Source organism: Astatotilapia calliptera, chromosome 18 (assembly GCF_964374335.1).
Source record: "Astatotilapia calliptera chromosome 18, fAstCal68.1, whole genome shotgun sequence".
Taxonomy (NCBI): Eukaryota; Metazoa; Chordata; class Actinopteri; order Cichliformes; family Cichlidae; genus Astatotilapia; species Astatotilapia calliptera.
This window is the reverse complement of record NC_137439.1, coordinates 1,897,116-1,923,656: the sequence shown is the minus strand read 5'-3', so window position 1 is coordinate 1,923,656 and position 26,541 is coordinate 1,897,116. Positions and strand designations below refer to the sequence as shown.

General features: G+C 47.0%; 3 protein-coding genes across 32 annotated transcripts in view; 1 reads left to right on the top strand and 2 right to left on the bottom strand.

Moving 5' to 3' along the window:
- dlg1b (discs large MAGUK scaffold protein 1b) overlaps positions 1–7,281 on the top strand; it is a 101,099-nt gene extending 93,818 nt beyond the window's left edge. For 8 of the 24 annotated variants that reach the window (XM_026149161.2, XM_080292354.1, XM_080292349.1 and 5 more), the window contains 8 exons: positions 616–649; positions 2,310–2,351; positions 3,461–3,511; positions 3,622–3,723; positions 3,805–3,977; positions 4,070–4,179; positions 4,256–4,347; positions 5,004–7,281. In XM_026149161.2, coding sequence (XP_026004946.1) covers positions 616–649; positions 2,310–2,351; positions 3,461–3,511; positions 3,622–3,723; positions 3,805–3,977; positions 4,070–4,179; positions 4,256–4,347; positions 5,004–5,110 — 711 coding nt within the window. In that variant the 3' untranslated portion in view covers positions 5,111–7,281. Of the gene's footprint in view, positions 1–207; positions 308–615; positions 650–2,309; positions 2,352–3,460; positions 3,512–3,621; positions 3,724–3,804; positions 3,978–4,069; positions 4,180–4,255; positions 4,348–5,003 lie in introns of all 24 variants that reach the window. The other 16 variants (XM_080292345.1, XM_080292360.1, XM_080292355.1 and 13 more) reach the window with 5 other exon arrangements.
- LOC113010216 (uncharacterized) lies at positions 6,878–16,890 on the bottom strand. The gene is made up of 2 exons (XM_026149191.2): positions 16,609–16,890; positions 6,878–14,333 (listed from the first exon to the last, which is right to left on the bottom strand). The coding sequence occupies exons 1-2, from the start codon at positions 16,787–16,789 to the stop codon at positions 12,340–12,342; spliced, it is 2,175 nt and encodes a 724-aa protein (XP_026004976.2). The 5' UTR covers positions 16,790–16,890; the 3' UTR covers positions 6,878–12,339.
- A 972-nt stretch (positions 16,891–17,862) lies between these two features.
- Positions 17,863–26,541, bottom strand: part of rasal2 (RAS protein activator like 2) — a 63,636-nt gene continuing 54,957 nt past the window's right edge. For 4 of the 7 annotated variants that reach the window (XM_026149134.2, XM_026149131.2, XM_026149136.2 and 1 more), the window contains 8 exons: positions 25,813–26,052; positions 25,535–25,736; positions 24,657–24,856; positions 23,337–24,285; positions 23,124–23,258; positions 22,836–23,038; positions 20,003–20,090; positions 17,863–18,605 (listed from right to left, as the gene is read on the bottom strand). In XM_026149134.2, the coding sequence (XP_026004919.2) occupies positions 18,438–18,605; positions 20,003–20,090; positions 22,836–23,038; positions 23,124–23,258; positions 23,337–24,285; positions 24,657–24,856; positions 25,535–25,736; positions 25,813–26,052 (2,185 nt within the window). In that variant the 3' untranslated portion in view covers positions 17,863–18,437. Of the gene's footprint in view, positions 18,606–19,843; positions 19,875–20,002; positions 20,091–22,835; positions 23,039–23,123; positions 23,259–23,336; positions 24,286–24,656; positions 24,857–25,534; positions 25,737–25,812; positions 26,053–26,541 lie in introns of all 7 variants that reach the window. The other 3 variants (XM_026149132.2, XM_080292341.1, XM_026149133.2) reach the window with 3 other exon arrangements.

Here is a 26,541-nt window from a genome sequence, read left to right as displayed (position 1 = left end):
TGAAGCGGGGCGTCAGAGCAGGTTGCGTTCAGGGTCGGGGCCTCTGTGTCCGAGTGTTTTAGTTTAAACTTTGTGATTTTTGTGTTTAATGTTGAAACTGTGAGCCGGTCAGACGCAGACTCAGACACCCATCACACCCCCTCATCTCCCTCTCTTCCTCCTCTGTTTTTGTTTTACTCCATCACCCCTCCTCCTCCTCTTCCTCAGCAGTCTCTCAATGACAAGCGTAAAAAGAACCTCTTTTCCCGAAAGTTTCCGTTCTACAAGAGCAAAGAGGCGAGCGAGCAGGAGACCAGCGATGTCGACCGTAAGTACAAGCGCGGGGAGGCGGGGCGGGCGGGGCGGGCGGTCTGAAAGGAGGTTGGCCGGCGACAGGAAGAGAGATCAGGTGGCGACGGCGTGCTGAGCGCGCGCTGGTCGTCACCGCTGCAGGGCGTGGCCGCGGTCGTGCGATCTGATTAGAAGCCGTTTCTAAAACCTGAAACCAGAGCCAACATGGCCGCCCTGCAGCGGCGCCCCGGCGGCGTTCCCTCTGCTCTCTCAGTCTGTCGCTCTGTCAGTAACTGTGTCTGTGGTTGTTTTCCCTCCTTCCTTCACTCGGCTCTGCTGCTGCAGGACAACAGCGAGGACGTGCTGTCCAAAGGACACAGTAAGTCTCTCCCCAACACCCCCTCCCCCAAAACTCCCATCAGCCTCTTCGGTCTCCACCAGTGTCCTCCCGAGAGCTCCACTAAATAACCAGAGCGTACAGACGCCGCTCGCTCTACAAGCGAGTTTATGAGTTGTGAGCACGAGCATCCTTCCATCCTAAAACCTCTGGGGGCGGAGCTTTACGCCGCCCGATTTGTATTTGAGGTTTATTCTACTGGTTGTTTGTTTTGAATTAAAAGCAGCTTCATGTTTTAGAGCAGACGACTTTATTTTGTTTGTTTTGTGAAGTAAAATCAGACGAAGCATCAACGACTCCTGATCAGCCTTTGATCAAAGTGATTATTCAGATTTTAAATGATGTTCATAAAACTGCATATGGGACCAAAACTATCAAATAAAACTCAGAAAACCACAAAAACCAGTCAAACACGTAACAGAGAACCAGCAGGTTCAAAGTTCCCGACTGACAGGAGCTCTGATCCGGATCAGTTTGTTATATTTCATCCAGAACATGAAGATAAAATCTCAGTTTTTCTTATGTCAGTGTGTCGAGTGTCAGTGAAGGCTGCTGTCGGCAGGCCCGGATCAGCGCGTTTAGTTTTAATGCCGTAAAAGACGCTAAACTGAAGAGTCTGATGATGGTTCCTGGTGGAGTCTGAGACCCCTCCCCCTCCTCTTCCTCACCACAGACCCTCGTGGATCCTTCAGGCCGGCGCTCTTCACTCTGGCCACGAGTTTCCGCTCTTCATCTCTCACGAGACCTTTGTTTTTCTGTTTCATGGCAAACGTGTACAAGTTACAGGAAGCTCTAAAAGCTGAACACGGCGACCGACACGAGCAGATCTGAAGCCGAGCCGCTCGCTCAGTCATCGGGAAATAAACCCGCCCACAAACACGGCTGATCGATAAACCAGGGAACATTTTTAGTTTTGGTTAAATTACAGTTTAAAATGTGTGTATTCAGGTCTTGGTGGTGTTTCCAGATGTTTCCAGATGTTTGTCCAGCTGACGATCTAAAGAAAACGTTTAATATCCCAGAAAAAATCTGATTTTATTTTCTTATCTGAATATGATCATCAGCGAGCTGAAAACACAGACTGTATATAAAGGAGGGAAGCGTCTTAAAGCTGCGTTCTTTTTAATGGCCAGCAGGGGGCGATGCTGTCCTGGTGAGTTTGTGGTCTCAGTCTTTAGTTTTAAGTCTTACTGAGTTAAAAACGGGATATTTATTTAGTTAATTTTGGTCTAAGTAAAATGTTTAAAAGGTGATGGAGGGGAAGTCGCTGCCCACTGAGTGCGCCGTGTCCCTCAGTTCCCTCCCTGGTTCAGCCTAAATCGCTCTGCTCGAAGCAAACGGATGATGTCACGGTGGCTGCTTCCATCGTTTATATACAGTCTGGTTTTATCCACATCGCCCAGTTTTCAGAGTCGAGTCTTTGAACGTGAAGCAGTTATATTTGGATCTGAGGTCAGGGAAGACTCCTGGAAGTTTGGGAAATGTTTTAAATGTGTCCATTATTGGGCTGAAAAGAGTCGGACGGTGGTTGTTGCTGTGATTGATCTGCCGCCTCGAGTCCCCCTGCGTGATCACGGCTCGGGGCAAAGCATTGTGGGACGGCAATGTGACCTGTCGTGTCCTGTTTGTGTTGTGATTCCAGAACACGTGACGTCTAACGCCAGCGATAGTGAGAGTAGCTACCGTAAGTGCCGCTCGATGACTCGCAGGAAACACTAACGATCGGCGCGACCTGTCACTGAACCCGCTAACTCCCTCACTGACGCCGTTAACAAGCACAGACTGCCGATTGGCCAGTAACAGCATGACCTCACACCCTCACAGTCTGCCCCTCCCCCCGCTGCTGCATGGACGCTGCCGCCTCGCAGAGAGCGACTCTTTCAGCCACACCGCACACCGAGCATGTCGGCACAGTTCACTGATTTCATGAAGCCACTATAAAAATATTTCACCTTAAAACTGGAAACCAGAAACGCACAGCATCACCTGTAACCCAGCGAGCGCTGCAGACTCGGGTGATGTTGTGAGAGCACTGTTATGAACCATTAACGGTTAAAAACGAGCTCAGCGAGCAAACCCGATCAGAGATAAAGGCTCCTTTAAACATGGAATCGGATCAATCTGAAGCAGCACAGCAGTGGGAGTGAAAGCCCGCAGGCTGAGCTGTGACTGCAGCAGAAAACCTCCGATACCCCGAAAATAAAGATGAGGCACAGGTGTAGAACGCCAGGCCTCGAGGTGTCCTGCAGGTTTTAGGTATCACCTGAATCCAGTGATTACTTCATGACCAGGCCTCTGGAGAACTTCAAGACATGTTGAGGAGGTCATTCAGCCATTTAGATCAGCTGTGATGGATCAAGGACACGTCTGAAACCTGCAGGACTCCGGCTCTCTGGGCCTGGAGTTCCCCGCCACTGATGTAAGGTGACCGCGGCTCACACAGCTCAGATTAAACAAGCATGAGTATGTGAGGAGTCGCGGCGTTTGTGCATGCTGAAAATTGGATCGTGAGCTGTTAGACGTGCAGACGTCAAAGTCGGCGTCGTCTCCGATTCCAGAGCCGTAACTGAAACTGTTTAAACGCTTTCTGCTCCCGTCGCCGTTCTCTAACGGGAGAATTTTAGTTCCTGAGCACACTGATGTAATCCCGCAGGTTCAGACTCCGCCTACTAACCAACCTCAGTAGATCCCATCCTCCCTCCTCTCCTCCGTCTCTCCTCCTCTTCACCTTCATCACACCTCACTCCCGTCTGAGCTCCGGACGCTGAAACTAACCGACCTCTGTGTCTCCAGGTGGGCAGGAGGAGTACGTGCTGTCCTACGAGCCCGTCGTTCAGCAGGAAGGTGAGACATCTCTGTGTTCGCTTAGCTTTCTTTTTTTAAAGTAATCTGATTACCACAGGCAGCACTCAGGTGTTCCTGCATATTCGACATGCTTCGATTCTGTCCCACAGTGAACTACACCCGCCCCGTCATCATCCTCGGCCCCATGAAGGACCGCATCAACGACGACCTGATCTCAGAGTTCCCCGACAAGTTCGGATCCTGCGTCCCTCGTAAGTCCGCCGAACGCCTGTAAACAGAGGCTGCGTTGTACGCTCGTGTCACCTGATGTTTAATGCTGACCCCGCCCGCAGACACGACCCGGCCGAAGCGGGACTACGAGGTGGACGGCAGAGACTATCACTTCGTGATCTCCAGAGAGCAGATGGAGAAGGACATCCAGGACCACAAGTTCATCGAGGCGGGGCAATACAACAACCACCTGTACGGGACCAGCGTGCAGTCGGTCCGGGAGGTGGCGGAGAAGGTAATGGCGACACGCCCCTTTGACCTTTAACCCCGCTCTGACCTCATTCAAGCGGCGGCGTGTGGTTTGAGATGTTCTCCTGCTGTTTTCAGGGCAAACACTGCATCCTGGACGTGTCAGGTAACGCCATCAAGAGACTCCAGCTGGCTCAGCTCCACCCCATCGCCATCTTCATCAAACCCAAATCTGTGGAGAACATCATGTGAGTCACTTCACAGGAAACGCCTCCACTCAGTTCTCCCACACGAGCGTGAAGGTGACGTGGTTTTTCTCTGCAGGGAGATGAACAAGCGTCTGACGGAGGAGCAGGGCAAGAAGACCTTCGACCGAGCGAACAAGCTGGAGCAGGAGTTCACCGAGCATTTCACAGGTGAGTGCCCTGGCTCCACCCGCCTCAGCTCAGGTGATTCTCCACCCGCGCCGTCGAAACCACGTTACAGTCTCGCATGTGGTTCCTCTCTGCCCCCTGCTGGTCACGTGCTGGAGCTGCACCTCAACATTAGTGCAGCAGACGGGAGGAAATGACGAGTCTTTGTTTGAGACGTGACGTTTTAAATTTGGCTGATCTCCTCTTCGAGGTCGTGTCCTCGTGCACCTCTGCGAGCGTGCATCCTGATGGAAGTTCCTCACGCAGACTGGCGCTATACCACCCTGCCGGGACCTTTAATAACGAGCAGAAATGGCGCCGCCTTATCAGAGAGCAGGAAGTCCGAGAAATGAGCTCGAAGGATCGATCAGCCAGGTTTAAATACGTTTGTAGTTTTATTTTTATGGGCGGAGCTTTTAAACTTCGAGATGAAAGGAGTGTTTTGATTGGTTTCAGACACAAGCAGCGCTCTGACACGTCCACAGCACTAATGACATCACAGCTGATGCAACAAGAGGCACCAATCATAACTTTATTTACAAACATTTAAAAACGATAATAAACGTCAGCGGAGTCGGGATGAGTGATGTACAGGTGGGCTGTGCCCGTCTTTGATGATGTCACGCGCTCGCCGCTGACTCTGCTCTGTGTGTGTGCAGCCATCGTGCAGGGCGACACGCTGGAGGAGATCTATGACCAGGTGAAGCAGATCATCGAGGAGCAGTCGGGTCCCTTCATCTGGGTTCAGTCCAAGGAGAAGTTATGAAGACGGCCGCTCCTCCTCCTCGTTTTGACGGACGAGTCGACCTGCAGACGTCCCCTCCCCCACGCCTCACCCTCCACTCGCCCCATCAGCGACGCAGCGGCCGACCCGAGTTCAGTTTAGCTTCTTTTCTTTCTTTTTTTGCCTGATAAGACTTCATGTTTGGGTTTCCTGACCAGCAGAGCAAAGCACACAGGAAGTTTGATGACATCACACTCACCGCGGTACAGCTCCTTAATGTTTAAGGGAGGAGAACTTTAGAGGAGACGAGGAAGGTACCTGGAAGTGACGAGAAGAAACGTACGAAGTGGATTTTATGTTTAGTTTTTTCTTTGTGGGTTTTTTTCCCCTTTTTTTGTCTTGTAAGGTAAGCTGGTGGGCGGAGTTTCAGTCTCAGGCAGCGTCTGTCGGTCCGGAGGAGGCGGAGACACAAAAAGCAAAACTTTGCACGTTTGAGCTTTAACAGCATGTCAGTTAATCCCGTTTATTTTCCCATCAGCCCCGTCGCCTCACGTCTGATGTCACCGCTTTTCTCTTCTGCTCGTTTTTTAGACTCTACTCAAGTTTCATTTGTTTTTTATTTTCGCTCCTCGCTGCTGCTGGATGTTCGTCAGGACGCTGCGAGGTTCCTGCTCTGCTGCTAGAGGGCGCCGCAAGGCTTAACGAAGGAAAACGACAGTTTCTTTACTTTGTTTTTAGAGGAAACGGTTTTAACATTTATAATTTTCTGTCAATGAGAAAGAATCTGACAGATTTTCTGATTTCAGGGATGAAAAAATAAAAGCTCTGATGTTTCTGCAGACGTCGAATTGTTTCTCACCAAACCACCGAGACAAAGAGACAGAAAAATATAAATATTTTTATAGATGAAAATAAGCTGAGTGCAATCATCAAAAATTATAAATCATATCTATAAAAAATATTTTATTCATTAACGTGTTTAATTTCACTAAAACACCAAATGCAAGACAGAAATTTCCAAATATGTTTATTTTATTACCAGAAAAATCTCAATATTAGAAATAACAAAAGAATCTAATAAAATCAAACTATTTTAATTTACTAAAGAAAATTATCTCAGAATTTTATGAAACTCTGATTATGCCAAATATGGTTTATGATAAAATCTAATTTAAGATAATTAAATATTAAAATCAAGAAAAATGCTACAAACATTTTCCGCCTGTTAGAAAAACTGCTCATAATTAATAAAAAACAGATTTTTATGAAAGATCCAGAACAGCAAGGAAAAAATAATCTAATACAAAAAGAATTTGAATCACCAGAAAATGCAAAACAAATTAAAATTGTTTTAACATAAATGAATTTAGAAAAGCGTGAAACTTTTAAGTTTAGAATAACTTAAAATCCCAAATCCATATTTTATTTACAAACACACCAGAATCACAGGACAAAATAGATTTCTTAATATTTTATTATAACCCCTAAAACCTAAAAAGTAAAAGATTTTATTTTACCAAAATATAAAACTTCCTGTAAACAGTGAAACAAGAATTATATTAACTTTTATTACAACAATCTATTTTATTATAATGAAATTATAACTGTAACACTTATGAAAAATTAAAAATATTTAAAAGCACGTCAGAGCTGCAGGACAACACGAGGAAGTAACGCCGACGTCAACGAGTGTCTCGTGAGATCTGAACTCCTGATTTTAGATTCTCTTCAGCTGATTTTTTTTTTTTTTAATTCTGGTCTCTTTTTTTTCTCACTTGGACGAGTCCACAGTCGCGTGATGCAGTGGCGCCCTCTGCAGTTAGAACCCCGCCGGTCGTCGCGGTGACGTCCATCAGCGTCGCCAGTGTCTTACCACAAAAACGATGTCGATCATGCGATTCGCGCGGCGAGCCCGGAGACGAGCTGCCACCTCCGGGCGTCCACAGGTGTCGGAAACACGATTATTGTACAATGAGATTTTGACAGATATTTAACCCTCGGTAAACTGCCTATTTTGTTATAATAAAGTCTATATTGAACTTTACTTAAGCACTACTACTACGGGAATTATTTTCTTTGCATTGTTAATCATATATGAATAGAAAAGTATAAAGATATTTGAATATGAATATATATTTTTCTTTTTCTTTGATCACCACCTCCTCTGTCTTTTAATTTTCTTTTTTAAGCATAATAAAAACTTAACAAGAAAACCTGTGTGTTCATTTATAAAAGTCACACTTCAGTCGGCCTGCCTGAACACGTGTTGAACACTGAACGGGTGACGTCCTCCACGACGCCTGAAGATTTCTGAAGAGGAAGAAGAAACCCTCGTCTGTCCCGACGTCGCTGAAAAAACTGCATTTTTATTTGATCTTCAGAGTGACGCTGAAAAAGTAGTTCATGCATTTATTACTTCCAGGCTGGACGACTGTAATTCATTATTATCAGGATGTCCTAAAAACTCCCTGAAAAGCCTTCAGCTAATCCAAAATGCTGCAGCAAGAGTCCTGACAGGGACTAGAAAGAGAGAGCAGATTTCTACTGTTTTGGCTTCCTGTTAAATCCAGAATTTAAAATCCTGCTCCTCACATACAAGGTCTTAAATAATCAGGCCCCATCTTATCTTAATGACCTTGTAGTACCATATCACCCTATTAGAGCACTTCGCTCTCGCTCTGCAGGCCTACTTGTTGTTCCTAGAGTATTTAAAAGTAGAATGGGAGGCAGAGCCTTCAGTTTTCAGGCCCCTCTTCTGTGGAACCAGCTTCCAGTTTGGATTCAGGAGACAGACACTATCTCTACTTTCAAGTTCAGGCTTCAAACTTTCCTTTTTGCTAAAGCATATAGTTTACATCGGGGGTCTCAAACGAGCTGTGGGCCACTGCTGGCACTGTCATCTAATGTGAGGGACACTTTAGTGTTCACATAATGCAAAACAAACAAGAAAACACCCACAAATATTTCCCAAATTTCAAATATTGTATAAGAGGACAAAACTGCTACTGTTAACGTGAATTTTTCTTTTTCCTTCCTCTTAACTGAAGCCTTCAATGAACTACCAAATAAACACAATGGTCCTCTTTCTGGCCACACATGTGGCAGCACCCCTGCTCTCATTTTATTTCTCATTTTTCTACGTAGCGCCAAATCACAACAACAGTTGCCTCAAGGCACTTTCTATTGTAAGGCAAGGCAAGTTTATTTGTATAGCACAATTCAACAACAAGGTGATTCAAAGTGCTTTACAGAGACATTAGAAACAAGAACAAATAAAAGCATGATTTAAAATTGATTAAAACAAGCAAACAAACAAACTAATTAACAAACAAACAAAACAGTATATAAAATCAAAACAGATAAAATCAAAACATAAAATCAGTAGTTAAACGTAAGTTTTGAAATTTAAGCTTAAAAGTGTGGATTTGGTGCTTTATTCAAATGCAGCTGAGAACAGGTGAGTCTTCAACCTGGATTTAAATAAACTGAGTGTTTCAGCTGATCTGAGGCTTTCTGGGAGTTTGTTCCAGATTTAACAACCCTCAGAGGTCCTTAGGGACATTTATTGTCTTTTGCATTTTTAATTTTAAACCATTTTCACTGTGTTGAGTGGAATATAGCCAAATTTGTCAAAGAATTTTCTTTTTAATTATATTTTATAATTGTGGTGTAAATTCATTGAATTAGCCTAAAATGGCTAAGCTACAGAGATGCATCCACCTTAGTCTCTTCGGACAAAAATGTCCCCATTGACTTCCATTATAAACGCTATTTTTCACTGCAGAATTATTACCGTTAATGTCTTGGTGATTACTTATGTTTCCGTTTCGTTTTGCAGGACGGGCCTTAGAGTTGTAATTTTTTTATTTGTCCACCTGGTGGCGACCTTGCTCCACATTTGACCCCGGGCTGCTTAGACAGACCTGCGGGAAATGAAGCCTCATTTCCGGCGTGCAGCAGCGGCTTCGCCCGCTGATCGGGCGGGACCATTTTCGGTCCCTAGGGCCGTGAGAGGGTGCTTTTTTTTTTTTTTTTTTAGTCAACAGGAAATGACGTATTTGTTGTCACGTGGTATCGGACGTACGTGCTGGAAAAAGGAGTCCCCGGTAATCGTCGCGACTTACCCCGGGAAGATGCACTTATTTCGGCCTAGAGGAGGAGCATTTGCCGCCTGGAGACCATTTTCTGGTCCTGAAAAAAAAATAAAAGGCGATCGAAATGAATGTTGGTGCCAATCTTTAGTCCATCTAAAGGCCTAATTATAATAACAATTGAATATTACCTCAAATGTTTTTTTTGGAAAATATTCAAGTTTTATGTTTTTTGGGGCAAAAAAAAGCAGTGCGCTCATGTGACGAAACCGGGATATAAAGGGTTAAAATCCGCGAAATGTAATTAAAACTTGACATGAATATTTCAAGGAGAAGTAGTTTTAAAAGACTGACCAATTTAAAGTGAAAAAAAAATTAATATTTAATATTTTTATTGCACATTTTGGGGAATGGACATAGGCTTAAAGGTGGATGCATTTTTTTTTTAATGTGCTCCTGCAAAAAAAATAATGGCAGGTCAAAATGAATTTTGGTGCCAATCTTTGGACCATCTAAAGGCCTAATTATAATAACAATCAAATATTACTTCAAATGTTTTTTTTGGAAAATATTTAGTTTTTTTGGGGCTAAAAAAACAGGGCGCTCGTGTAATACAACTGGGATTTAAAGGGTTAAAACAACGAAAATATAATTAAAACTTTATATGAATATTTCAGGGAGAAGTAGTTTTAAAAGACTGACCAATTTAAAGTGGAAAAAAATATTAATATATAAAGTTTTTATAGCACTTTTTGGGGAATGGACATTTATGTCCATTAAAAGCAAAGGTGGATGTCTTTTTTTAAGGATCTCCAAGGGATAAAGGAGCATAAAAGCTGAATGCAGCTTCTCCGTGTCTGGTTCTGACTCTGGGAACTGATAAAAGACCGGATCCAGATGACCTGAGGGATCTGGAAGGTTCATACTGGGTCAGGAGGTCATTGATGTATTTTGGTCCTAAACCATTCTGAGCTTTATAGGCCAGCATCAGAACTTTAAAGTCTATCCTCTGACGGACAGGCAGCCAGTGTAAGGACCTCAGAGCTGGACTGATGTGGTCCACTTTTTTGGTCTTAGTGAGGACTCGAGCAGCAGAGCTCTGAATGAGCTGTAGTTGTCTGACTGATTTTTTGGGTAGACCTGTAAAGATGCTGTTACAGTAATCAAGCCTACTAAAGATGAATGCATGGACTAGTTTTTCCAGGTCCTGTTGAGACATCAGATCTTTTATCCTTGATATATTCTTGAGGTGATAGTAAGCTGACATTGTTATTGTCTTAATGTGTTTTTCTAAGTTTAGGTCTGCATCCATCACTACACCCAAATTTCTCGCCTGGTTTGTGGTTTTTAGATGTATAGATTGAAGTTCTCTGGTGACCTGTAATCGTTTTTCTTTGGCGCCAAAGACTATTACCTCAGTTTGTTTTTGTTTAGCTGGAGAAAATTGTGGCACAACCAGTCATTAATTTCCTCAATGCATTTACCAAGAGCCTGTACAGGGCCTCGGTCTCCTGGTGACATTGTGATATATATTTGTGTGTCATCTGCATAGCTGTGATAGTTTATTTTGTTGTTGTTTATAATCTGTGCCAGTGGGAGCATGTAGATGTTAAACAGAAGGGGTCCCAAGATGGAACCTTGGGGAACTCCACATGTGATACTTGTCTGCTCAGATGTGAAGTTACCTATTGATACAAAGTATTTCCTGTTTTCTACGTATGTTTTGAACCAGTTTAGTACAGTTCCTGAAAGACCTGTCCAGTTCTCCAGTCGTTTGAGTAATATGTTGTGGTCAACTGTATCAAATGCTGCACTGAGATCCAGTAAAACTAGGACTGACATTTTTCCACTGTCTGTGTTCAGACATATGTCATTAAACACTTTGGTCAGAGCAGTTTCAGTGCTGTGGTTCTGTCTAAAACCTGACTGGAAGGCATCGTAGCAGTTATTCTGTTTTAAGAAGTAACTGAGCTGTTGAGAAACTGCTTTTTCAATGATCTTACTTAAAAACGGGAGATTTGAGATCGGCCTGTAGTTTTTCATTTGTGTCTTGTCAAGATTGTCCTTTTTCAGTATAGGTTTGATTACAGCAGTTTTTAGTGGTTCTGGAAACACACCTGATATTAAAGAAAAGTTGACGATCTGTAACAGGTCTGACTCTAAAGTCTTTGAGACCTTTTTGAAAAAACTGTACAGTAGATTCTACAATAATACATACAGAGAAAAACCCAACAATCAAATGACCCCCTATGAGCAGCACTTTGGCGACAGTGGGAAGAAAAAACTCCCTTTTAACAGGAAGAAACCTCCAGCAGAACCAGGCTCAGGGAGGGGCGGGGCCATCTGCTGTGATTGGTTGGGGTGACAGAAGGAAGACAGACAGATGACCACATTAAAAACGCAGACATAAGTGAACACATTAGCTTTTGACTCTCACTGAACTAACAGCCTATCCCTCTGCGTGTTTGTGTACTCTGCTCATATTGTCTTCCATTAAATCATTTTTTTTTAACATTGCACTCAAAAACAAACAAATCCTTCTGAACAAAAAAAGTAACGTCACCCAATATATGGGCCACGAGTTTGAGACCCCTGTTTTACACACAGTATATATTTGGCACTTTATATTTGATTTTACTTTCAAATATAAAGTGCTTTGAGTTGTTGTTGTGATTTTGCACAATATAAACAGTACAATAATAGATGAGCTGCTCCACCTCCTGAACTACAACCACCTCTGTGGCACTCGGCGCTGTAAGCATGACTAACACGATGTTCATTTTTATTAATGTCTTTATTGATAGAAAGCTTTGCATCACTGCTGCATTCTTTGTTTCATTTATAATATATAAAGCCCATGAATCACATCATTGACTCCAAACTGTACAAAACACTTATGGAAACCATGATGAAGCATTTCATCCAGTGTATTGAGAAAACATCGAACACCAGAATAAAAACAAAACTCAGTCCCATAAATCAGCCTTTACAGCCTGCGGTCAAAGAATAAGGTTCTCCAACACGGCCTCCAGCTTACTTGACCTTCAAGTTTTGTCCTTTAATCTGAAAGAACCAGTCAGTGCTGGTCACTTCAGATTGAAGTCAATCCCTCCTGGTCGAAACCGCGCCGATTCTTCCCGTTTGCTGATGACCTCAAATGTTTCCTCAGCTGCTCCTCTCCTAAGAGGATGCTGTGTGAGAGTCGTGAGCTCTCATGTGATTTTTCCACACCGTCGCATACGTAAATCTTTCCCCGCAGCTATTGCAGGTGTAAGGCTTCTCACCTGTGTGGGTTCTCATGTGAACTATTAGCGGCGGCTTACTGCTGAAACCTTTCCCACACGTTTTGCAGGAATACGGTTTCTCACCTGTGTGGCTCCGCATGTGGACTTTCAGGTAGGAGCTGCTAGTGAAGCTTTTACCGCAGAGATCACAGGCATACGGCTTCTCACCTGTGTGCACAATCATGTGTTTTTTCAGATGAGAGGTGCTACTGAACTCTTTTCCACAGGTGTCGCAGGAGTAAGGCTTCTCACCTGTGTGGGTTCTCATGTGGACTATCAGAGGAGGACAGCTAGAGAAATTTTTTCCACACGTTTCACAAGAAAAGGCGCTTTCACCTGTGTGAGTCATCATGTGGTTCTTCAGTCCCGACGAGCGGCTAAATCGTTTCCCACACACTTTACAGGTGTAAGGTTTCTCACCTGTGTGGATTCTCACGTGGGCTATCAGGTGAGTACAGCTTCTGAAACCTTTTCCGCACGTTTTGCAGGAAAACGGTTTCTCGCCTGTGTGCGTTCTCATGTGGACTTTCAGGTAAGCGCGACTACTGAAGCGCCTGGTGCAGGTTTCACAGGCGTACGGCTTCTCACCTGTGTGCGTTCTGATGTGGTCGGCCAAAGTGGAGCTGTGAGTGAAACATTTCCCGCACGTCTCGCAGAAATAAAGCTTTTTACCTGTGTGAGTTCTCATGTGATTGTCCAGCTCTAAAGGGCAGATGAACCTTTCCTCACAGGTGCTGCAGGTGTAAGACTTCTTGTCTCTGTGGGTCCGCCTGTGCAGGAGCAAGCTGACGTTCTTAGTGAAGCTTTTCCCGCACGTCTCACACGAGTACAACCTTTCACCTTTGTGAGTTCTCATGTGACTCTTCAGTCCCGAAGACTGCCTAAATCTCTTTCCACAGGTGTTGCAGGAGTAAGGTTTTTCACCTGTGTGGGTTCTGGTGTGGACGGTCAGCGAGTCACAGCTGCTGAACCCTTTACCACACGTTTGGCAGGAATACGGTTTCTCGCCCGTGTGGCTCCTTGTGTGGATTTTCAGAGACACTGCTTGCCAGAAACGTTTCCCGCAGGTGTTGCAGCAGTGAGGCTTCTCACCTGTGTGGGTTCTCATGTGGCCTATCAGTGACGAGCTGCTGCTGAAACATTTTCCACACAGCTTGCAGGAGTACGGTTTCTCCCCTGTGTGGTTTCTCAGGTGGATCTTCAGCTGACCGCTGCGATTGAAGCTTTTCCCGCAGGTTTCACAAACGTGAGGCTTCTCACCTGTGTGGATTCTCAGGTGGATTTTCAGATTAGAATTACAGCTGAAACTTTTGCGGCAAAATTCGCATGCAAAAGGCTTCTCGCCCGTGTGACTTCTCATGTGGACTGTCAGCCGATAGTTTCTTCTAAAACTCTGACCGCACAGCTCGCACGTGTACGGCTTTTCGCCCGTGTGGGTTCTTGCGTGAGCTTTCACGTCGAACTTGCGGCTGAAACGTTTTCCGCAGGTCTTACAAGCAAAGGGCTTCTCACCTGTGTGGGTGCGTATGTGAGTCACCAGGTGGAAGTTACTGCTAAAAGTCTTTCCGCACGTTTCGCAGGCGTGAGATTTTTTATTCGTGTGCTCGTCTTTCGTCTGCGACACTGTCTTAAACACTTTTGCGTAAACGCTGTGCTGCACGGACTTCGAGCTACTGTCAGTGTTACGTTGAGACTCCAGTATGAGCTGTTCTTCCTCCCGATTGATGGAAAGCTCCTCCTCTTCCTCTTTCATCTGTTCAGTCTCTGCTTCCTCCTGATTGGTGCAGAGTTCCTCGTCTTCCTCTTTGATCTGTGGCAGCTCTCGCGCTTCCTGATCCAGACTGCTGCTCCTCTCCTGGCTGCAGAGCTCTTCCTCCTCCTGTCGAATGTCTGAAGGACAAAGAGACAAACATGTTATAGATGTGATGACAGTAAAAAAAAAATTAAAACCCTTTAGACAATCATCATCATCGCCGTCCATCACAACCGTGGCCTCAGGTGGGACTACTTCACACTCTGCAAGCCATCACAGTGGCTGCTAGAGGTCATTACTCGACCCTGAGACCTCCAGAGAGGACTCCTTCACCCCCCGTCCCCACAACCCAAATTATGAGCAGAATCACTCCAACAGGCGACAAAGTCCAACAATCAGCAGCAAAAAGTCTGATTTGCTGCTGGAAATGCAGCTGAAGAGCTCACTGCTTGAGAGATAAGGTCTCACGAGGAAGACGCAGACCAGCTGGGTAAAGTCCCACCTGTAGCTCAGGAGGTAGAGCAGGTCATCCAGTCTACATGAAAATGCTAAACCCCAAGTTGCTCTTCGACGCAAAAAGTGCTCGTGTGGATCTGAACAGGCTCTCCTGTCCACCACAGATGCTTCCAGGGAGTCTGGATCCAACCCTGCAGACCCTCAGGTGCATTCAGTGGTGGACCAGCAGACTGTAGCGGTGAAGAGAGCACAGCTGGAAGCTAGAAGGTGACCCTGTTGATTCATGTCTCTAAGGAAGAGAACATCTGGAAACCTGCAGCCTGAGCCAATGCAGGACGTTTACAGTGAACAGCTGGACTGAATAGTGAGGCAGACTAAATCCAGCTGTTGTTGGCTGTACAGTGTTCGTGTGACTCTTTGGTGGAAGCAGAACTGGGAAGTATGGGAATTTAACCACCATCGCTGGCAACCAGGTGTCAAGCAGCTCCGCCCCTGGAAGGGATTCTGTTGTTTAAACAAAGGCAGCCCATGATTGGAGGACAGCATCAGCTGATCCAGCAGCAATACTGAGCTTCCAATTAAAAGTAACTATGGCAACATTTAGGCATGGCCGCAAAAGCTGACGCAGGACGTCCACATAATGACCACGACAGCAAGGCTCGCTGTCACACCGAGCTCTGATTGGCTCCTGCCTGTGCACCCTGCTGATGACACACACCTGTTTACCTGCACACGCTCCCTTTTTCTGAATTTAATGCGGAAAAAATTACTTTTATTTTACTGTAGAATTTCCACCAGTTTACCCACAATGCACTTCTGTAATCAAACAGCCAGGTACCAACTCCTGCTCGTGGATCTGTCACACAGATGTTCACAGCTGGAGAGAGAAACATGGCTCCTGTGGATCTGTCCTGGAGGGAAATGTCCCGTTCAGTGAGCTGAAGGTTTCACGAGGAGCCGAAACACGGTCGTCAAACCGCGTAAAAGCTGAATCGGCTTTTATGACCCAGCTGCCGCCAGGTGAACCGGAAACATTAAACAGGTGAGCTCAGATTTAACAGCCCACCTGTGGAGAATCCTTTATGACGCAGATCACCCGCTTTCTTTTCTCTCTTCGGCTGTGTCCCAATTCAGGGTCTGAACGCTTGAAGTACGCGCACTACGCGTACTACGTACGGTGCGTACTATAAGTACGAGAAGTGCGGAAGTGAGAGGCTTGTGAAATGGGACGGCATACGCTTCGTCGCGCTGTTCAGGTTGCCTAGCAACCATGATACTAACCGCGAGACACGTTACAGCTTTGTGTGACAGAAATGAAGGAGAAATATGTTTTGTTGGTCATTCATTTTTGTCATGACATCACTTTAGTTGAGTATCTGAGGCTGAGACCACGGGACTGTAAAACATGATTGTTGGGCTTCATTTCTGTGCTGAACAGTCATTTAAGATTAGTTATCTTAGTAATCTTTACTAAGATTAGTTAGTAAATAACAATTAGCTGATGTTCATGAGACTAAAGTCATCTCACTGTGGTAATGTAAATATAATCTGACAATATTCTAGTATTGTCAGATTATTATGATATATATATCTGACTTTCAGCTTGTTGTGTTTGTGGATATATGACTGACTTTAATTATTACACATTCGCACATAAATAAGTGACGTCATATTCAGTACTTTTGACAGTTCACTCTTCGGCCGCTCCCTTCTGCCGTATTTTGCGGCAAAATTATCCACACCCACCGCCGCGCTATGAATTGTGGGATATACGAAGCGTGATATTTGGGGAAATCGACGGCGCATTTGGAGTATGCATTTGAAGTACACTTCGAATTGGGACAGCCGTCGTCGCGTGGCGGTGACGTAACCGCACTTGAAATGCGTACTTCAAGCGTGCAGACCCTGAATTGGGACACAGCCAGTGTCTCTCTGATCGTTTCCGGTTTTGCTCACCTGTCCGGTGCGGCTGCCTATCAAGTTTCCAGGTGATGTCCAGCAGTCTGCGCCTGCGCTCGCGGTCCATCTCCTCCTCGGTGCGTTGTTCAAACTCTCTGCCACCTCCTGCTTCTCCTCCTCCTCCGTCAGCAGTCACGGCCTCGGTGACAAACTCAGCCGGAAGTTGAAGGGAAGACATTTTTGATGCAGCCGAGAGAAAAACGTGAGATTAAACTTCAGTGAAGCTAAAGCTAATGCTAACTCCGCCGTCCATCCGGAAAGCCCGGTGTGCTCTGCGCATGTGCGAAAAGGGATTCTTCCAGTTCCTGCCTTTCACAATAAAAGTGTAAACAACGTAAACTCGGAGGTGCAGAGGGAACCCTTTCAGAATAAAACGTGACAGAGTCCAGAGTGAGAGATCATTTTTTACCTTTAGTGTGTTTCATATTTTGGCTCCACGCTCCTCACGCTCAGCAGTTTTAATGAGAGCAAAGTGATATGGTACTATAAGGTTATTAAGATTATTTAGGGCCTTGTATGTGAGGAGCAGGATTTTAAATTCTGGATTTAACAGGGATCCTGATAATAATGAGTTACAGTCGTCCAGCCTGGAAGTAACAAATGCATGAACTAGTTTTTCAGCGTCACTCTGAGACAGGATGTTTCTAACTTTAGAGATGTTGATCAGATGAAAGAAGCAGTTACAGATCATGTCCTGGTCAGAAATGACTCGCTGATGATGTCATCCAGACTGGTGTCAGTGGGAAATACAGCAGCCTCCTAAACTTCTGCCCGAGACTGTGACACCTTAAAATGACTTCTTTCAAAGTTTCATGATAAACTTAGTTAAACGCTGCCATCGCCTCGGCGGCGTGAATGTTGGGGTAGTTTTGAGCTTTTAACGATTTCACTGAACTTAATGACGGTGCGGCTTAAATCACAGCTGATGTTTGGTGAAGCGTCTGTTTGCAGCTACATCGTGTCCAGGTGAACCTTTGACCATTTTCGTCATTCCTACAAACAGCCGCAGTAGATCTGGGATTACTCGCAGTCTGACCACCACAAACAGCCTCACGAACGCAAACTGAGCCCGACGGCAGTTTATACCAATGGCGATGGTATAAAGGAGGCGCTGATCCTCCTCAGGTGCGCGCTCACCTGTGGGACCGATGTTCGTTTTCACTTCAGAACAAAATTAACATGAAATAAGAGCGACGGCAGCGTGAGCATCAAAGAAACACGAGCACGCCAAACAGGAATCGGACCACAGTCAAACTTTCAGGTAGACTTTATTGTCAACATAGGGACAGCAGACAGGCGTGACCTTTGACCCTGATCCTCCAGGAGTCTGTTCAGTAGATCAGCAACAGGACGAGAACGAGGGGGAATAAATTAAAACCCAAAACAACTCGTCAGGTAAAAAACAAGAACAACGGGAACTCCACGCTACGAGAAACGAAAACAGAAGCTTCGAAAGGAATTCATAAAAAATCGATTAGAAAACGTTTCAGTTTTTGGTTTATTTCTTCCTCGCTGTGCTTCTGTGACACACACACACACACACACACACACACACACACGCTCTCTCACACACACACACACTCACTCACTCACTCTCTCACACACACACACACACACACACTCTCTTACTCACTCACTCACTCTCTCACACACACACACACACACACACACACACACACACACTCTGTACATCAGATCAAACATCAGTATTTACACTCGTGTTATAGATTCTATATCTTTAAATTCTCTCTTTGATGTCTGCAGCTCATCTCGTGGGCGAGGGAGTTATATACTTTAAACCCCACCCCCACCCAGGGCAGGACCAATCAGCAGCTGCTGTTCTTGAACTCTCCGTTCTCAGTGATTGACAGCTTGGTGGGGTTGCTTGGCGACAGGCCGTTGCGAAGGTTGGGCGTGCTGTAACGCTCCTTCACCTGCGTCAGCGCCGCCATCAGCCGTGAGTTCGCCGCATCCAGGGACCCGATCCTTTTCTCCTGATTGGATAAAGATGAGAAAGGGGGCGGGACAGGAAGTCAGACCGACAGGTAAACAACAACAACAAAGCAGTTTGGTGTTGATCGGAGAGTCGGGTCAAAACCACACAAGGAAAAATAGAAAGTAACATCACTTAAATCCAAGAAACTTTAATGAAACTTTTATTAAAATACTGATTAAACGAGGTGACGGATAAGAAACAACTAAAGAAAAAAGATTTTTAATAAAAACGACTTAACCCTGAGCTCCTGAAATCACCTGAATCCAAATCAGGCTTTAATGAAAACATTTCACAGCTTTCTGAACACTAATGGATTTATCAGTGAAACATGTTCAGTGACACAAAGTTTACTACAAAGATCTTTAATCGGACACGTTCAAATAAAACCTGTGCGACCGACGAAACGATGCAGATTTAAAAGGACGATTTGGCCTCTTAACGCAACATTAAATGATTTAAAAAGGTTGAAAAAAAGACCAGCTCACACAAAATCTAAAAACGGTTCAGCTTAATAAAAGCGGCGACGTGGTTTTGACCCGACGTGAAAACAAAAACAACCACAGGAAGTTTGAGGGCAGCAGCCGAAAATATAAACAGCAGCCCAAAAAAGCTCAAACCAGCGAAAAAACAAAAAGGTGAAAGTCCAACGCCGTCTCCTGAGCCTGCTGACGACTCGCTTTATTTTGAAAGGGTGAACTAGAAGCTGTGGTGGTTTACAGGGAGGGGGATGGGAGGTGGTGTGGGGAGGGGGAGGTGGGGTCTGCAGCCAAACTTAAACAAAACCAGCCGAGAGCGCAACACGCCGACACACCAACGTATTACAGAGCAGCTGGAACCAGCCGTCAGCTGAACTACAGGAGCCCCCGAGGCCCAAGAACGACTTTGAAGATGAAGCTGAGTGAAAATATTTAATTATTAATAAATGTTCTTATTTACTGTGACTGAAGGAAGGACGCTGTTCGTGAACAATAACGTTCTTTTGTCAAATTGAGTTTTTTATCCCCACGTGAACCAGAGGGGGGCGCCCACCAGGGGGCGCCGACAGCTGCACTAATCCTGAGCTCTTGATAAACTCAATGCTGAAACTCTGCGCTCTGATTGGCTGGTTCAACAGGTGTCAGGTGTGTTGGCAGTGTTTTTTCCCCCCCTAAAAATAAATTCATAAAAACAAAAAACACACAGCGTGGCGTTGGTGGTAGTGGCGGAGGAGGAAGGGGCGGGGCTACAGTTACTTGCCTGATTGGTTTATTTCACATCCGTTACTGACCTGAAATCAGTGGAGAGACTGTGAGACGTTTCAAAAGATTTAAAGTTTCGGTCACAGCTGCTGCTCGAACACGACGCATCGCTGCTTCCCTCTGAAACCCATTACCTGTGCCACAGGTGTGTCTGTACCTGAGCGTCGATGATCTTCTGTTTGGCTTCGATCACTGCCTGCATCTCTGCGTGGTCCCGCCGTAGCTCCTCCTCCACCGCCATCAGTCTGCAAATGTACAGAACATCATCATCATCATCACCTTAAATATCAACATCTGGGTCGTGTCCAAATCCATGGGCTGCGTCCTCCTGAGGCCGCATTTGTAGGCCGATTACGTCACAGCGATGCGCCGAAGGCTGTCCAAATTCCTCCGAATGCGGCCGACACACGCGTCCTCCTTTTCCCCGAATTTGAAGGATGGGTCAGGTGTGTCCTTCGTGACCCACCATATCCCAGAATTCATAGCGCAGCCCAGCCAATTCCAGTTTCCAACAATGGCGGCCGCTATTAAGTTTTAATATTACTCTTATTAATCTTTCTGGGTCACAAAATAAACTTTTAACATATTTTCAGGCGAGACTGTAGCTGTGTAAACATCAAATATCTGCTCGGTTTATCAAGACATCGCATATTTGCAGAGGTGCTCTGACGTTTTCAGAGACGTCTGTTACCCACCAGCTGGAGAGCTGACCGAGCGCTGGAGGGTCACTGGAGCCGCCGAGAATTAGGTTAGGCTTATTATTACTTAAACGTAATATATAAGTACCTGAGACAACCTAAACATGTTCTTGTTGGGCTTTTTTCACTGTTTTATTTGTTTGTGAGTAAATCGGTTTGGCTGAGATTAAAGTTATTAGATTAGATCAAATAAAACTTTATTAATGCCCCGGGTGGTTTTCACACAGCTGAATAAACGTCAAACAGAAAACTGATTAAACAGAAGTGTGAGACGGTCGAGAGTTTACTCCAGTGTCCTGTTACAGAGGGATGCAAAGGTTTGGGCAGCCTTGTTAATAGTCATTATTTTCCTGCATAAGTTGTTGGTTGTTACAATAAAAAAATGTTGGTTAAATATATCATAGAGGAGACACACAGAAGTGAAATGAAGTTTATTGGCTTTACAGAAAGTGTGCAAGAATTGTTTAAACAAAATCAGGCAGGTGCACAAATCTGTTGTCATGTCATTGATTCCAAAACCTTTAGAACTAATTACTGGAACTCAAATTGGCCTGGTAACCTCAGTGACCCCTGACCTACATACACAGGTGAATCCAATTTAAGGGGGTCAATCGTAAAGTTTCCCTCCTCTTTTAATTTCCTCTGAAGAGTAGCAACACGGGGGTCTCAGAACAACTGTCATCATGGTGGGAAGGACACAGAAAGCTGCCTCAGAGAGTTACGCCGTCTGTCTCCACAGTTACGAACATATTGAGGCAATCAAAGACCACAGGCTCAGCTCAAGTTAAGGCTCGAGTGTCAGACCGAGAAACAGACAGGCGCAGTCGAAGATCGCAGCGGTCCCAGATCAGATGTCCACACTGGAACTCTTCCCCATGTTGCTGTCTGTGTTTATTGTGCTGTGGTGTGTTGATATCTGTGCATTCCTGTATTACCCTTTTGTCTTACACATTGTTTTTTCCTGCTACCTAGCCTGACCTGTCTCCCCAATGTGATGTTTGTATTGTATGTACGGTCGGCAAGGTCTGTCATCTCGGCTGTGGGCAAAAGACCTGCAACTGACAAATAAAGGCCATCTCATCTCATCTCATCTCATCTCATCTCATCTCATCTCATCTCATCTCATCTCATCTCATCTCATCTCATCTCATCTCATCTCATCTCATCTCATCTCATCTCATCTCATCTCATCTCATCTCATCTCATCTCATCTCATCTCATCTCATCTCATCTCATCTCATCTCATCTCATCTCGACAAGCCAGCTTCATTCTGGAATAAGCTGCTGTGGACAGATGAAACTAACATTGAGTTATTTGGCATAACACGGGGCGTTATGCACGGAGGAAACAGAACACAGCAGTCCCAGAAACACACCTGCTGCCTCCAGTAAAATGTGGTGGTGGCTCCATCACGCTGTGGGGGCAGTGCAGGGACACATGGTTTCCACTCAGTATCAGCAGATTCTGGAGACCAATGTCCAGGAATCAGTGACAGAGCTGAAGCTGCGCCCGGGCTGGATCTTCCAATGAGACAACGACCTGCTCAAAATCCACTAAAGCTTTCATGCAGAGGAACAAGGACAACGTCCTGGAACGTTCATCTCAGCCCAGACCTGAGTATTATTGAAACCTGTGGAGCTGTCCATGCTCAGAAGCCATCAAACCTGACTGAACGAGAGATGTTCTGTAAAGAGGAACAGTCCAAAATACCTTCAACCACAATCCAGACTCTCACTGACCCACAGGAAGCGTGTAGAGGCTGGAGTTTCTGCAAAAGACGGATCTGCTAAATATTGATTTCATTTCTTTTTTGTGGAGCCCAAACTTATGCACCTGCCTGATTTTGTTAAAACAATTCTTGCACACTTTCTGTAAATCCAATAAACTTCATTTCACTTCTCAAATATCCCTGCGTGCGTCTCCTCTATGATGTATTTAACTGACGATTTATAAATAATGACTATGAACAAGGCTGCCCAAACGTTTGCATCTCACTGTATGTTTTAGACAGCAAGGAGCAGACGGCTGAGGTTATTAAACTCCACCGAGTCAGCGGCGACGCCGATCTGAAGGCTGGACCGTCCAATTCCACGGCCGTTTACTTCCGGCCGACCCGACCTTCTGAGGACCCGGCCCACGTAGGCCGCGAAGGCCGGGTCCTCAGGAGGATGCAGCCCATGAATTTGGACACGACCCTGGTTTGATTTACTTAAACTCCTCCTGAACACCTGAAGCCCATTTTCTGTGACATCAGCCCCGCCCCTTCCATCATGTGACCTGTGTGTGCGTACCTGCAGATGATGCTCTTCATCTGGGTGTCCTTCTCCTCCTGCTGCCTCCTCAGTCGCTCCTCGCTGTCCTCCAGCCGGTTTTTGTACTCGTGCAGCAGCTTCTGCATCTGCTGCTCCTGAGCGAGCAGCCGCCGCTCGTACTCCTCGAGGCGCCGCCCGGACACGCGCAGGCGCTCCTTCAGCCGAGAGATCTCCAGCTCGTACTGTGGAAACAGGAAGCAGTTTCACAGATATGAGCCTTCGTCGCTTCCTTATGGGCTTCGCCTGCAGCCCAGGTGTGCCTGTTACCTTCTCTGTGTTCCTGCCCTCCTCCCTGCTCCTCTCCCCTCCCTCCTCCTCGTACTGGCCATTGTTTAGGACCCATGCCGCCGTCCTCTCCACGGGAGACATCGCCACCGCCACCGCCTCCACTGGAGACGCCACCTGCACACAAAGCAGTGACATCATCAGAAACACACCTGAAACGCTAAAAGTCTGAGACTCGGCGGATTTCTGTCGTACCTGTGGCATCTGCTTGGTGGTGCTCTTTGGGGGCGGAGCCACGTTCTCCACAGAGCAGGTGGACGGTTGGCGGTTGATGATGCCAGCGGCAGGGGTGGGCGTTGGCTCGGTGTTGGCGCTGCTGCTGCTGCGCAGTGAGGCGCTGTGTGCAGCGGACCGTGGCGTCCTTGCCCCGCCCCCTTTGCTCTGCTGCTCCACCTTTATGATGTGGGCGGTGCCTGCTGTTGTGCTCTGACGAGGGATGGCGACCGCTGTGGCGGTGCCGGGTGGGAGGTCTTGCAGGGCATGGCGGCGTGGCGTAGAGCAGTCCTCGCTCTGCGTGCTCCGCCTGCTGCCCACCTCGTCCAGGCTGCTGTTGGACGGCGCGCGACCTTTGCCCCCCACCTGGCTGCCGAAGTCGTCAGAGTTGCTGTGGCTGTTGTGGGAGCTCTCGGTGCTCAGGTTCTCGGAGCTGGAGTCCTGCCGCAGCGAGTGGGCGGAGCGTGTTGTCGTGCTGTGGGCGGGGTTACTTAGGTGGTAGACGGGGTTCTGGAACGAGAGCGGCTGCAGGCTGCGCTGCTGACTGACGGAGGCGTGCAGTGGCCGCCTCACCTGCGGAGCGCTCTGTGGCTGTCCATCTCTGGGCGGGACTTTGGCCTGGTGTGGTGCCGGCTGAGGTGTGAGAGGGTTGGAGTGGGAGTAGGTAACCGGGGCAACGGCATGTCCGACAGAGGCCTGCGAGCCAACCCTGCTGAGACGGGGCGGGGCCTCGTGGTGTGGCGGGGGCCCCGCGTGGCCGTGGAGGCTCTGAGCGTCCTGCAGGTCAACCAGAGAGATGCTGCGACCGTTGGGCAGCAGCGTGTCGCGCTCCTCCTGGTCGGAGAAGCTGGTGTGGTTGGAGGGATGCTGCTGAGGCAACAGGGGGCGCTGACCCCGAACTGGTGTCTGCAGACTGCGAACCTCGCTGCGGCTGCAGGAAGTGAGACGTGAACAGCAGTTAGAGAAAATGAAACTTTTATGGCTGATTCCAAACGTTTCAGGTGAAAGCCTCGTGCAGTTAGGCGTCCCTCAGGGACCGATTCTGGGGTCTCTGATAATCACACCAACAGCATTGTCTCTGATGACTCCCCTTTATACCTCCATCTTCTGCAAATCTCATCTCTTCTGACATATTTCAGAAATGTCTTATGAAGCTAAGCTTGTTTGAAACAGCTGTGCACCTATTTAAACATTCATGCATGTCAGGAACAGGAAGTGTTGCACAGAAGCGGGTTTGATGAATCTTTGTGGTGAAGACACCAGAAACCTGTTAAACACCTGATCTGTCTGCTGATTGGTTACCTGTCACTGGGGTCCTCAAAGATTCGTTGCAATCCCGACGACAGGCTGCCGCTGATGTTGTGGGCGGAGCTGTGGTCCTGGAAGCGTCGCAGCTGCTGCTGGACGGGCGTTGGAGCGGCCAGGCAGCGAGTGATATCTCCCAGAATCCTCGGCAGCGGGCCCAGCTTCGCTATGGTGGCCTGCAGGAAGGAATTTTCACCCTGTGGTCGCCGTGTGTGCGTTTGTGTGTTTGTTCGTGGATGGTTTGAATGGAAGCACCAAGATGCGGTGGTGGTGGTGGTGGGGAAGCACATAACAGACAGGAAGTGAACAGAAAGAGGGGGGGGGGGAGGAAAAAACATGAGGGAAACTTAATGAGAACGAAAACAACTAGAACGACATGCTTCTACTGAACAGAACCAGAACCGACACAGCAGAGCCATGCTGAGACGGGTGAGGCAGGGGGGGAGTGGAGGGTGAGCTGGAGGGTGGGGGAGGAGCAGTTCAGGCCATGCTGTGATGTTCAGCCACGCAGCGTTAATGTGGTTAGATGAAGTCAAACATGTCACATCGAACACACCACTCAGCGATCAGCTGATAGACACATTCTGCACACAGTGATGTCATCCAGCGGGGTCAGGGTGTCCTGTGAGGACGCCGCCCGTGGCTGCTACCGGCCTGGTCGGGCTGTTTTCAGTCCAGCATCGTGCAGTTTGCAACATGTTGCTTTAATAACTGCTCAAAAAACTTAGAGGAACACTTCGACTCGCTCAGCATCAGGTCAACATCCTGCTGAGTCTGCAGCACCTGAGCTGTGTGTGAGTCAGTGTTCACCACACACACACACACACACACACACACACACACACACACTGTGTTGGTGGTTCGTGTGTCTGTACCTTGTCGAGCTGAGAGACGACCTCCCACAGGAGGGCGTGCAGGACGGACAGCTCGCGGCCGAGGTCGATGTAGCCCTCGAACCCCGGCATGTTGGTCAGCGTCTCCGGGTTGGAAATCTCCGACAGGAAACGCATCATCCCCGCCCATTCGTGCTCCAGGAAGTCGTTCATGAAGGCCATGTACTCCTCCTTGTTTCCAAACCTTTGGAGGAAACGCAAAGTGAGATTTTGTTTTTTCAGAACAACCCCGGCGGCGCCGCTGACCTGCAGATACTCACTTGGTGAAGTTGGCGAGATTCTGGATGACTTTGGCGATGAGCGTGAGCGTGCGGGACGTTCGGTCGTCGGGATACTCCTGCATGAGGTTGAAGAGCGAGGGCGACATGATGGCGGGGCAGAGGAAGCGCAGGAAGAGCGAGGCGCTGATGAGGCGCTTGCTGATGTCCTGCTGGTGACCGCGGGCGACGCACTGCTGCTTCCACGAGGCGAACACTTCCTTCAGCTCACGAGGAAACACGCTGCGGAGACGGGAAGGAGCCGACAGCACTCAGAGAAGGAAGGAAGGATCAGGTAGCTGCTGCTTCCCGCCACACGCTGAAGGCTTTTAATACGCCTCAGCGAGCAGGATAACGTCGTTTACGCCAACACACACGGATCCCAACTTCCTGTCTCTGAGACTCAAACCGATCCCAGCGACAGCTTCACGGTCAGACCGAACGGCCTTCGAGCATCTGAAGGAGGACGACTTTAATTTACCCCAGAAAACATAAAACGTCTCCATCAAAGCCGGAGCGCCGTCGTCTGGCTGCTCATTGGACAAACAGGAAACATCTCACCTTCAAAGGCTTTTAATTCGCTCATTTTCAGTAGCAGAGCTCAAACATCAGACGCCACCTCACAACTTCCTGTAACACTTTGCTGCCGTTTCATCCAATCACCATGTTAACCTGCTGTGACCCTGATTAAACTCACAGGTCAAAGGTCAGCTCAGAGGAACAAACAGGCCT

Excerpts from the sequence above, each read along its gene's own strand:
- LOC113010216 (XM_026149191.2), bottom strand. The coding sequence starts at position 16,789 with ATGTCTTCCCTTCAACTTCCGGCTGAGTTTGTCACCGAGGCCGTGACT. Across the intron at positions 14,334-16,608 it reads TAGGCAGCCGCACCGGACAG|ACATTCGACAGGAGGAGGAA; the intron begins GTGAGCAAAACC and ends TTTGTCCTTCAG.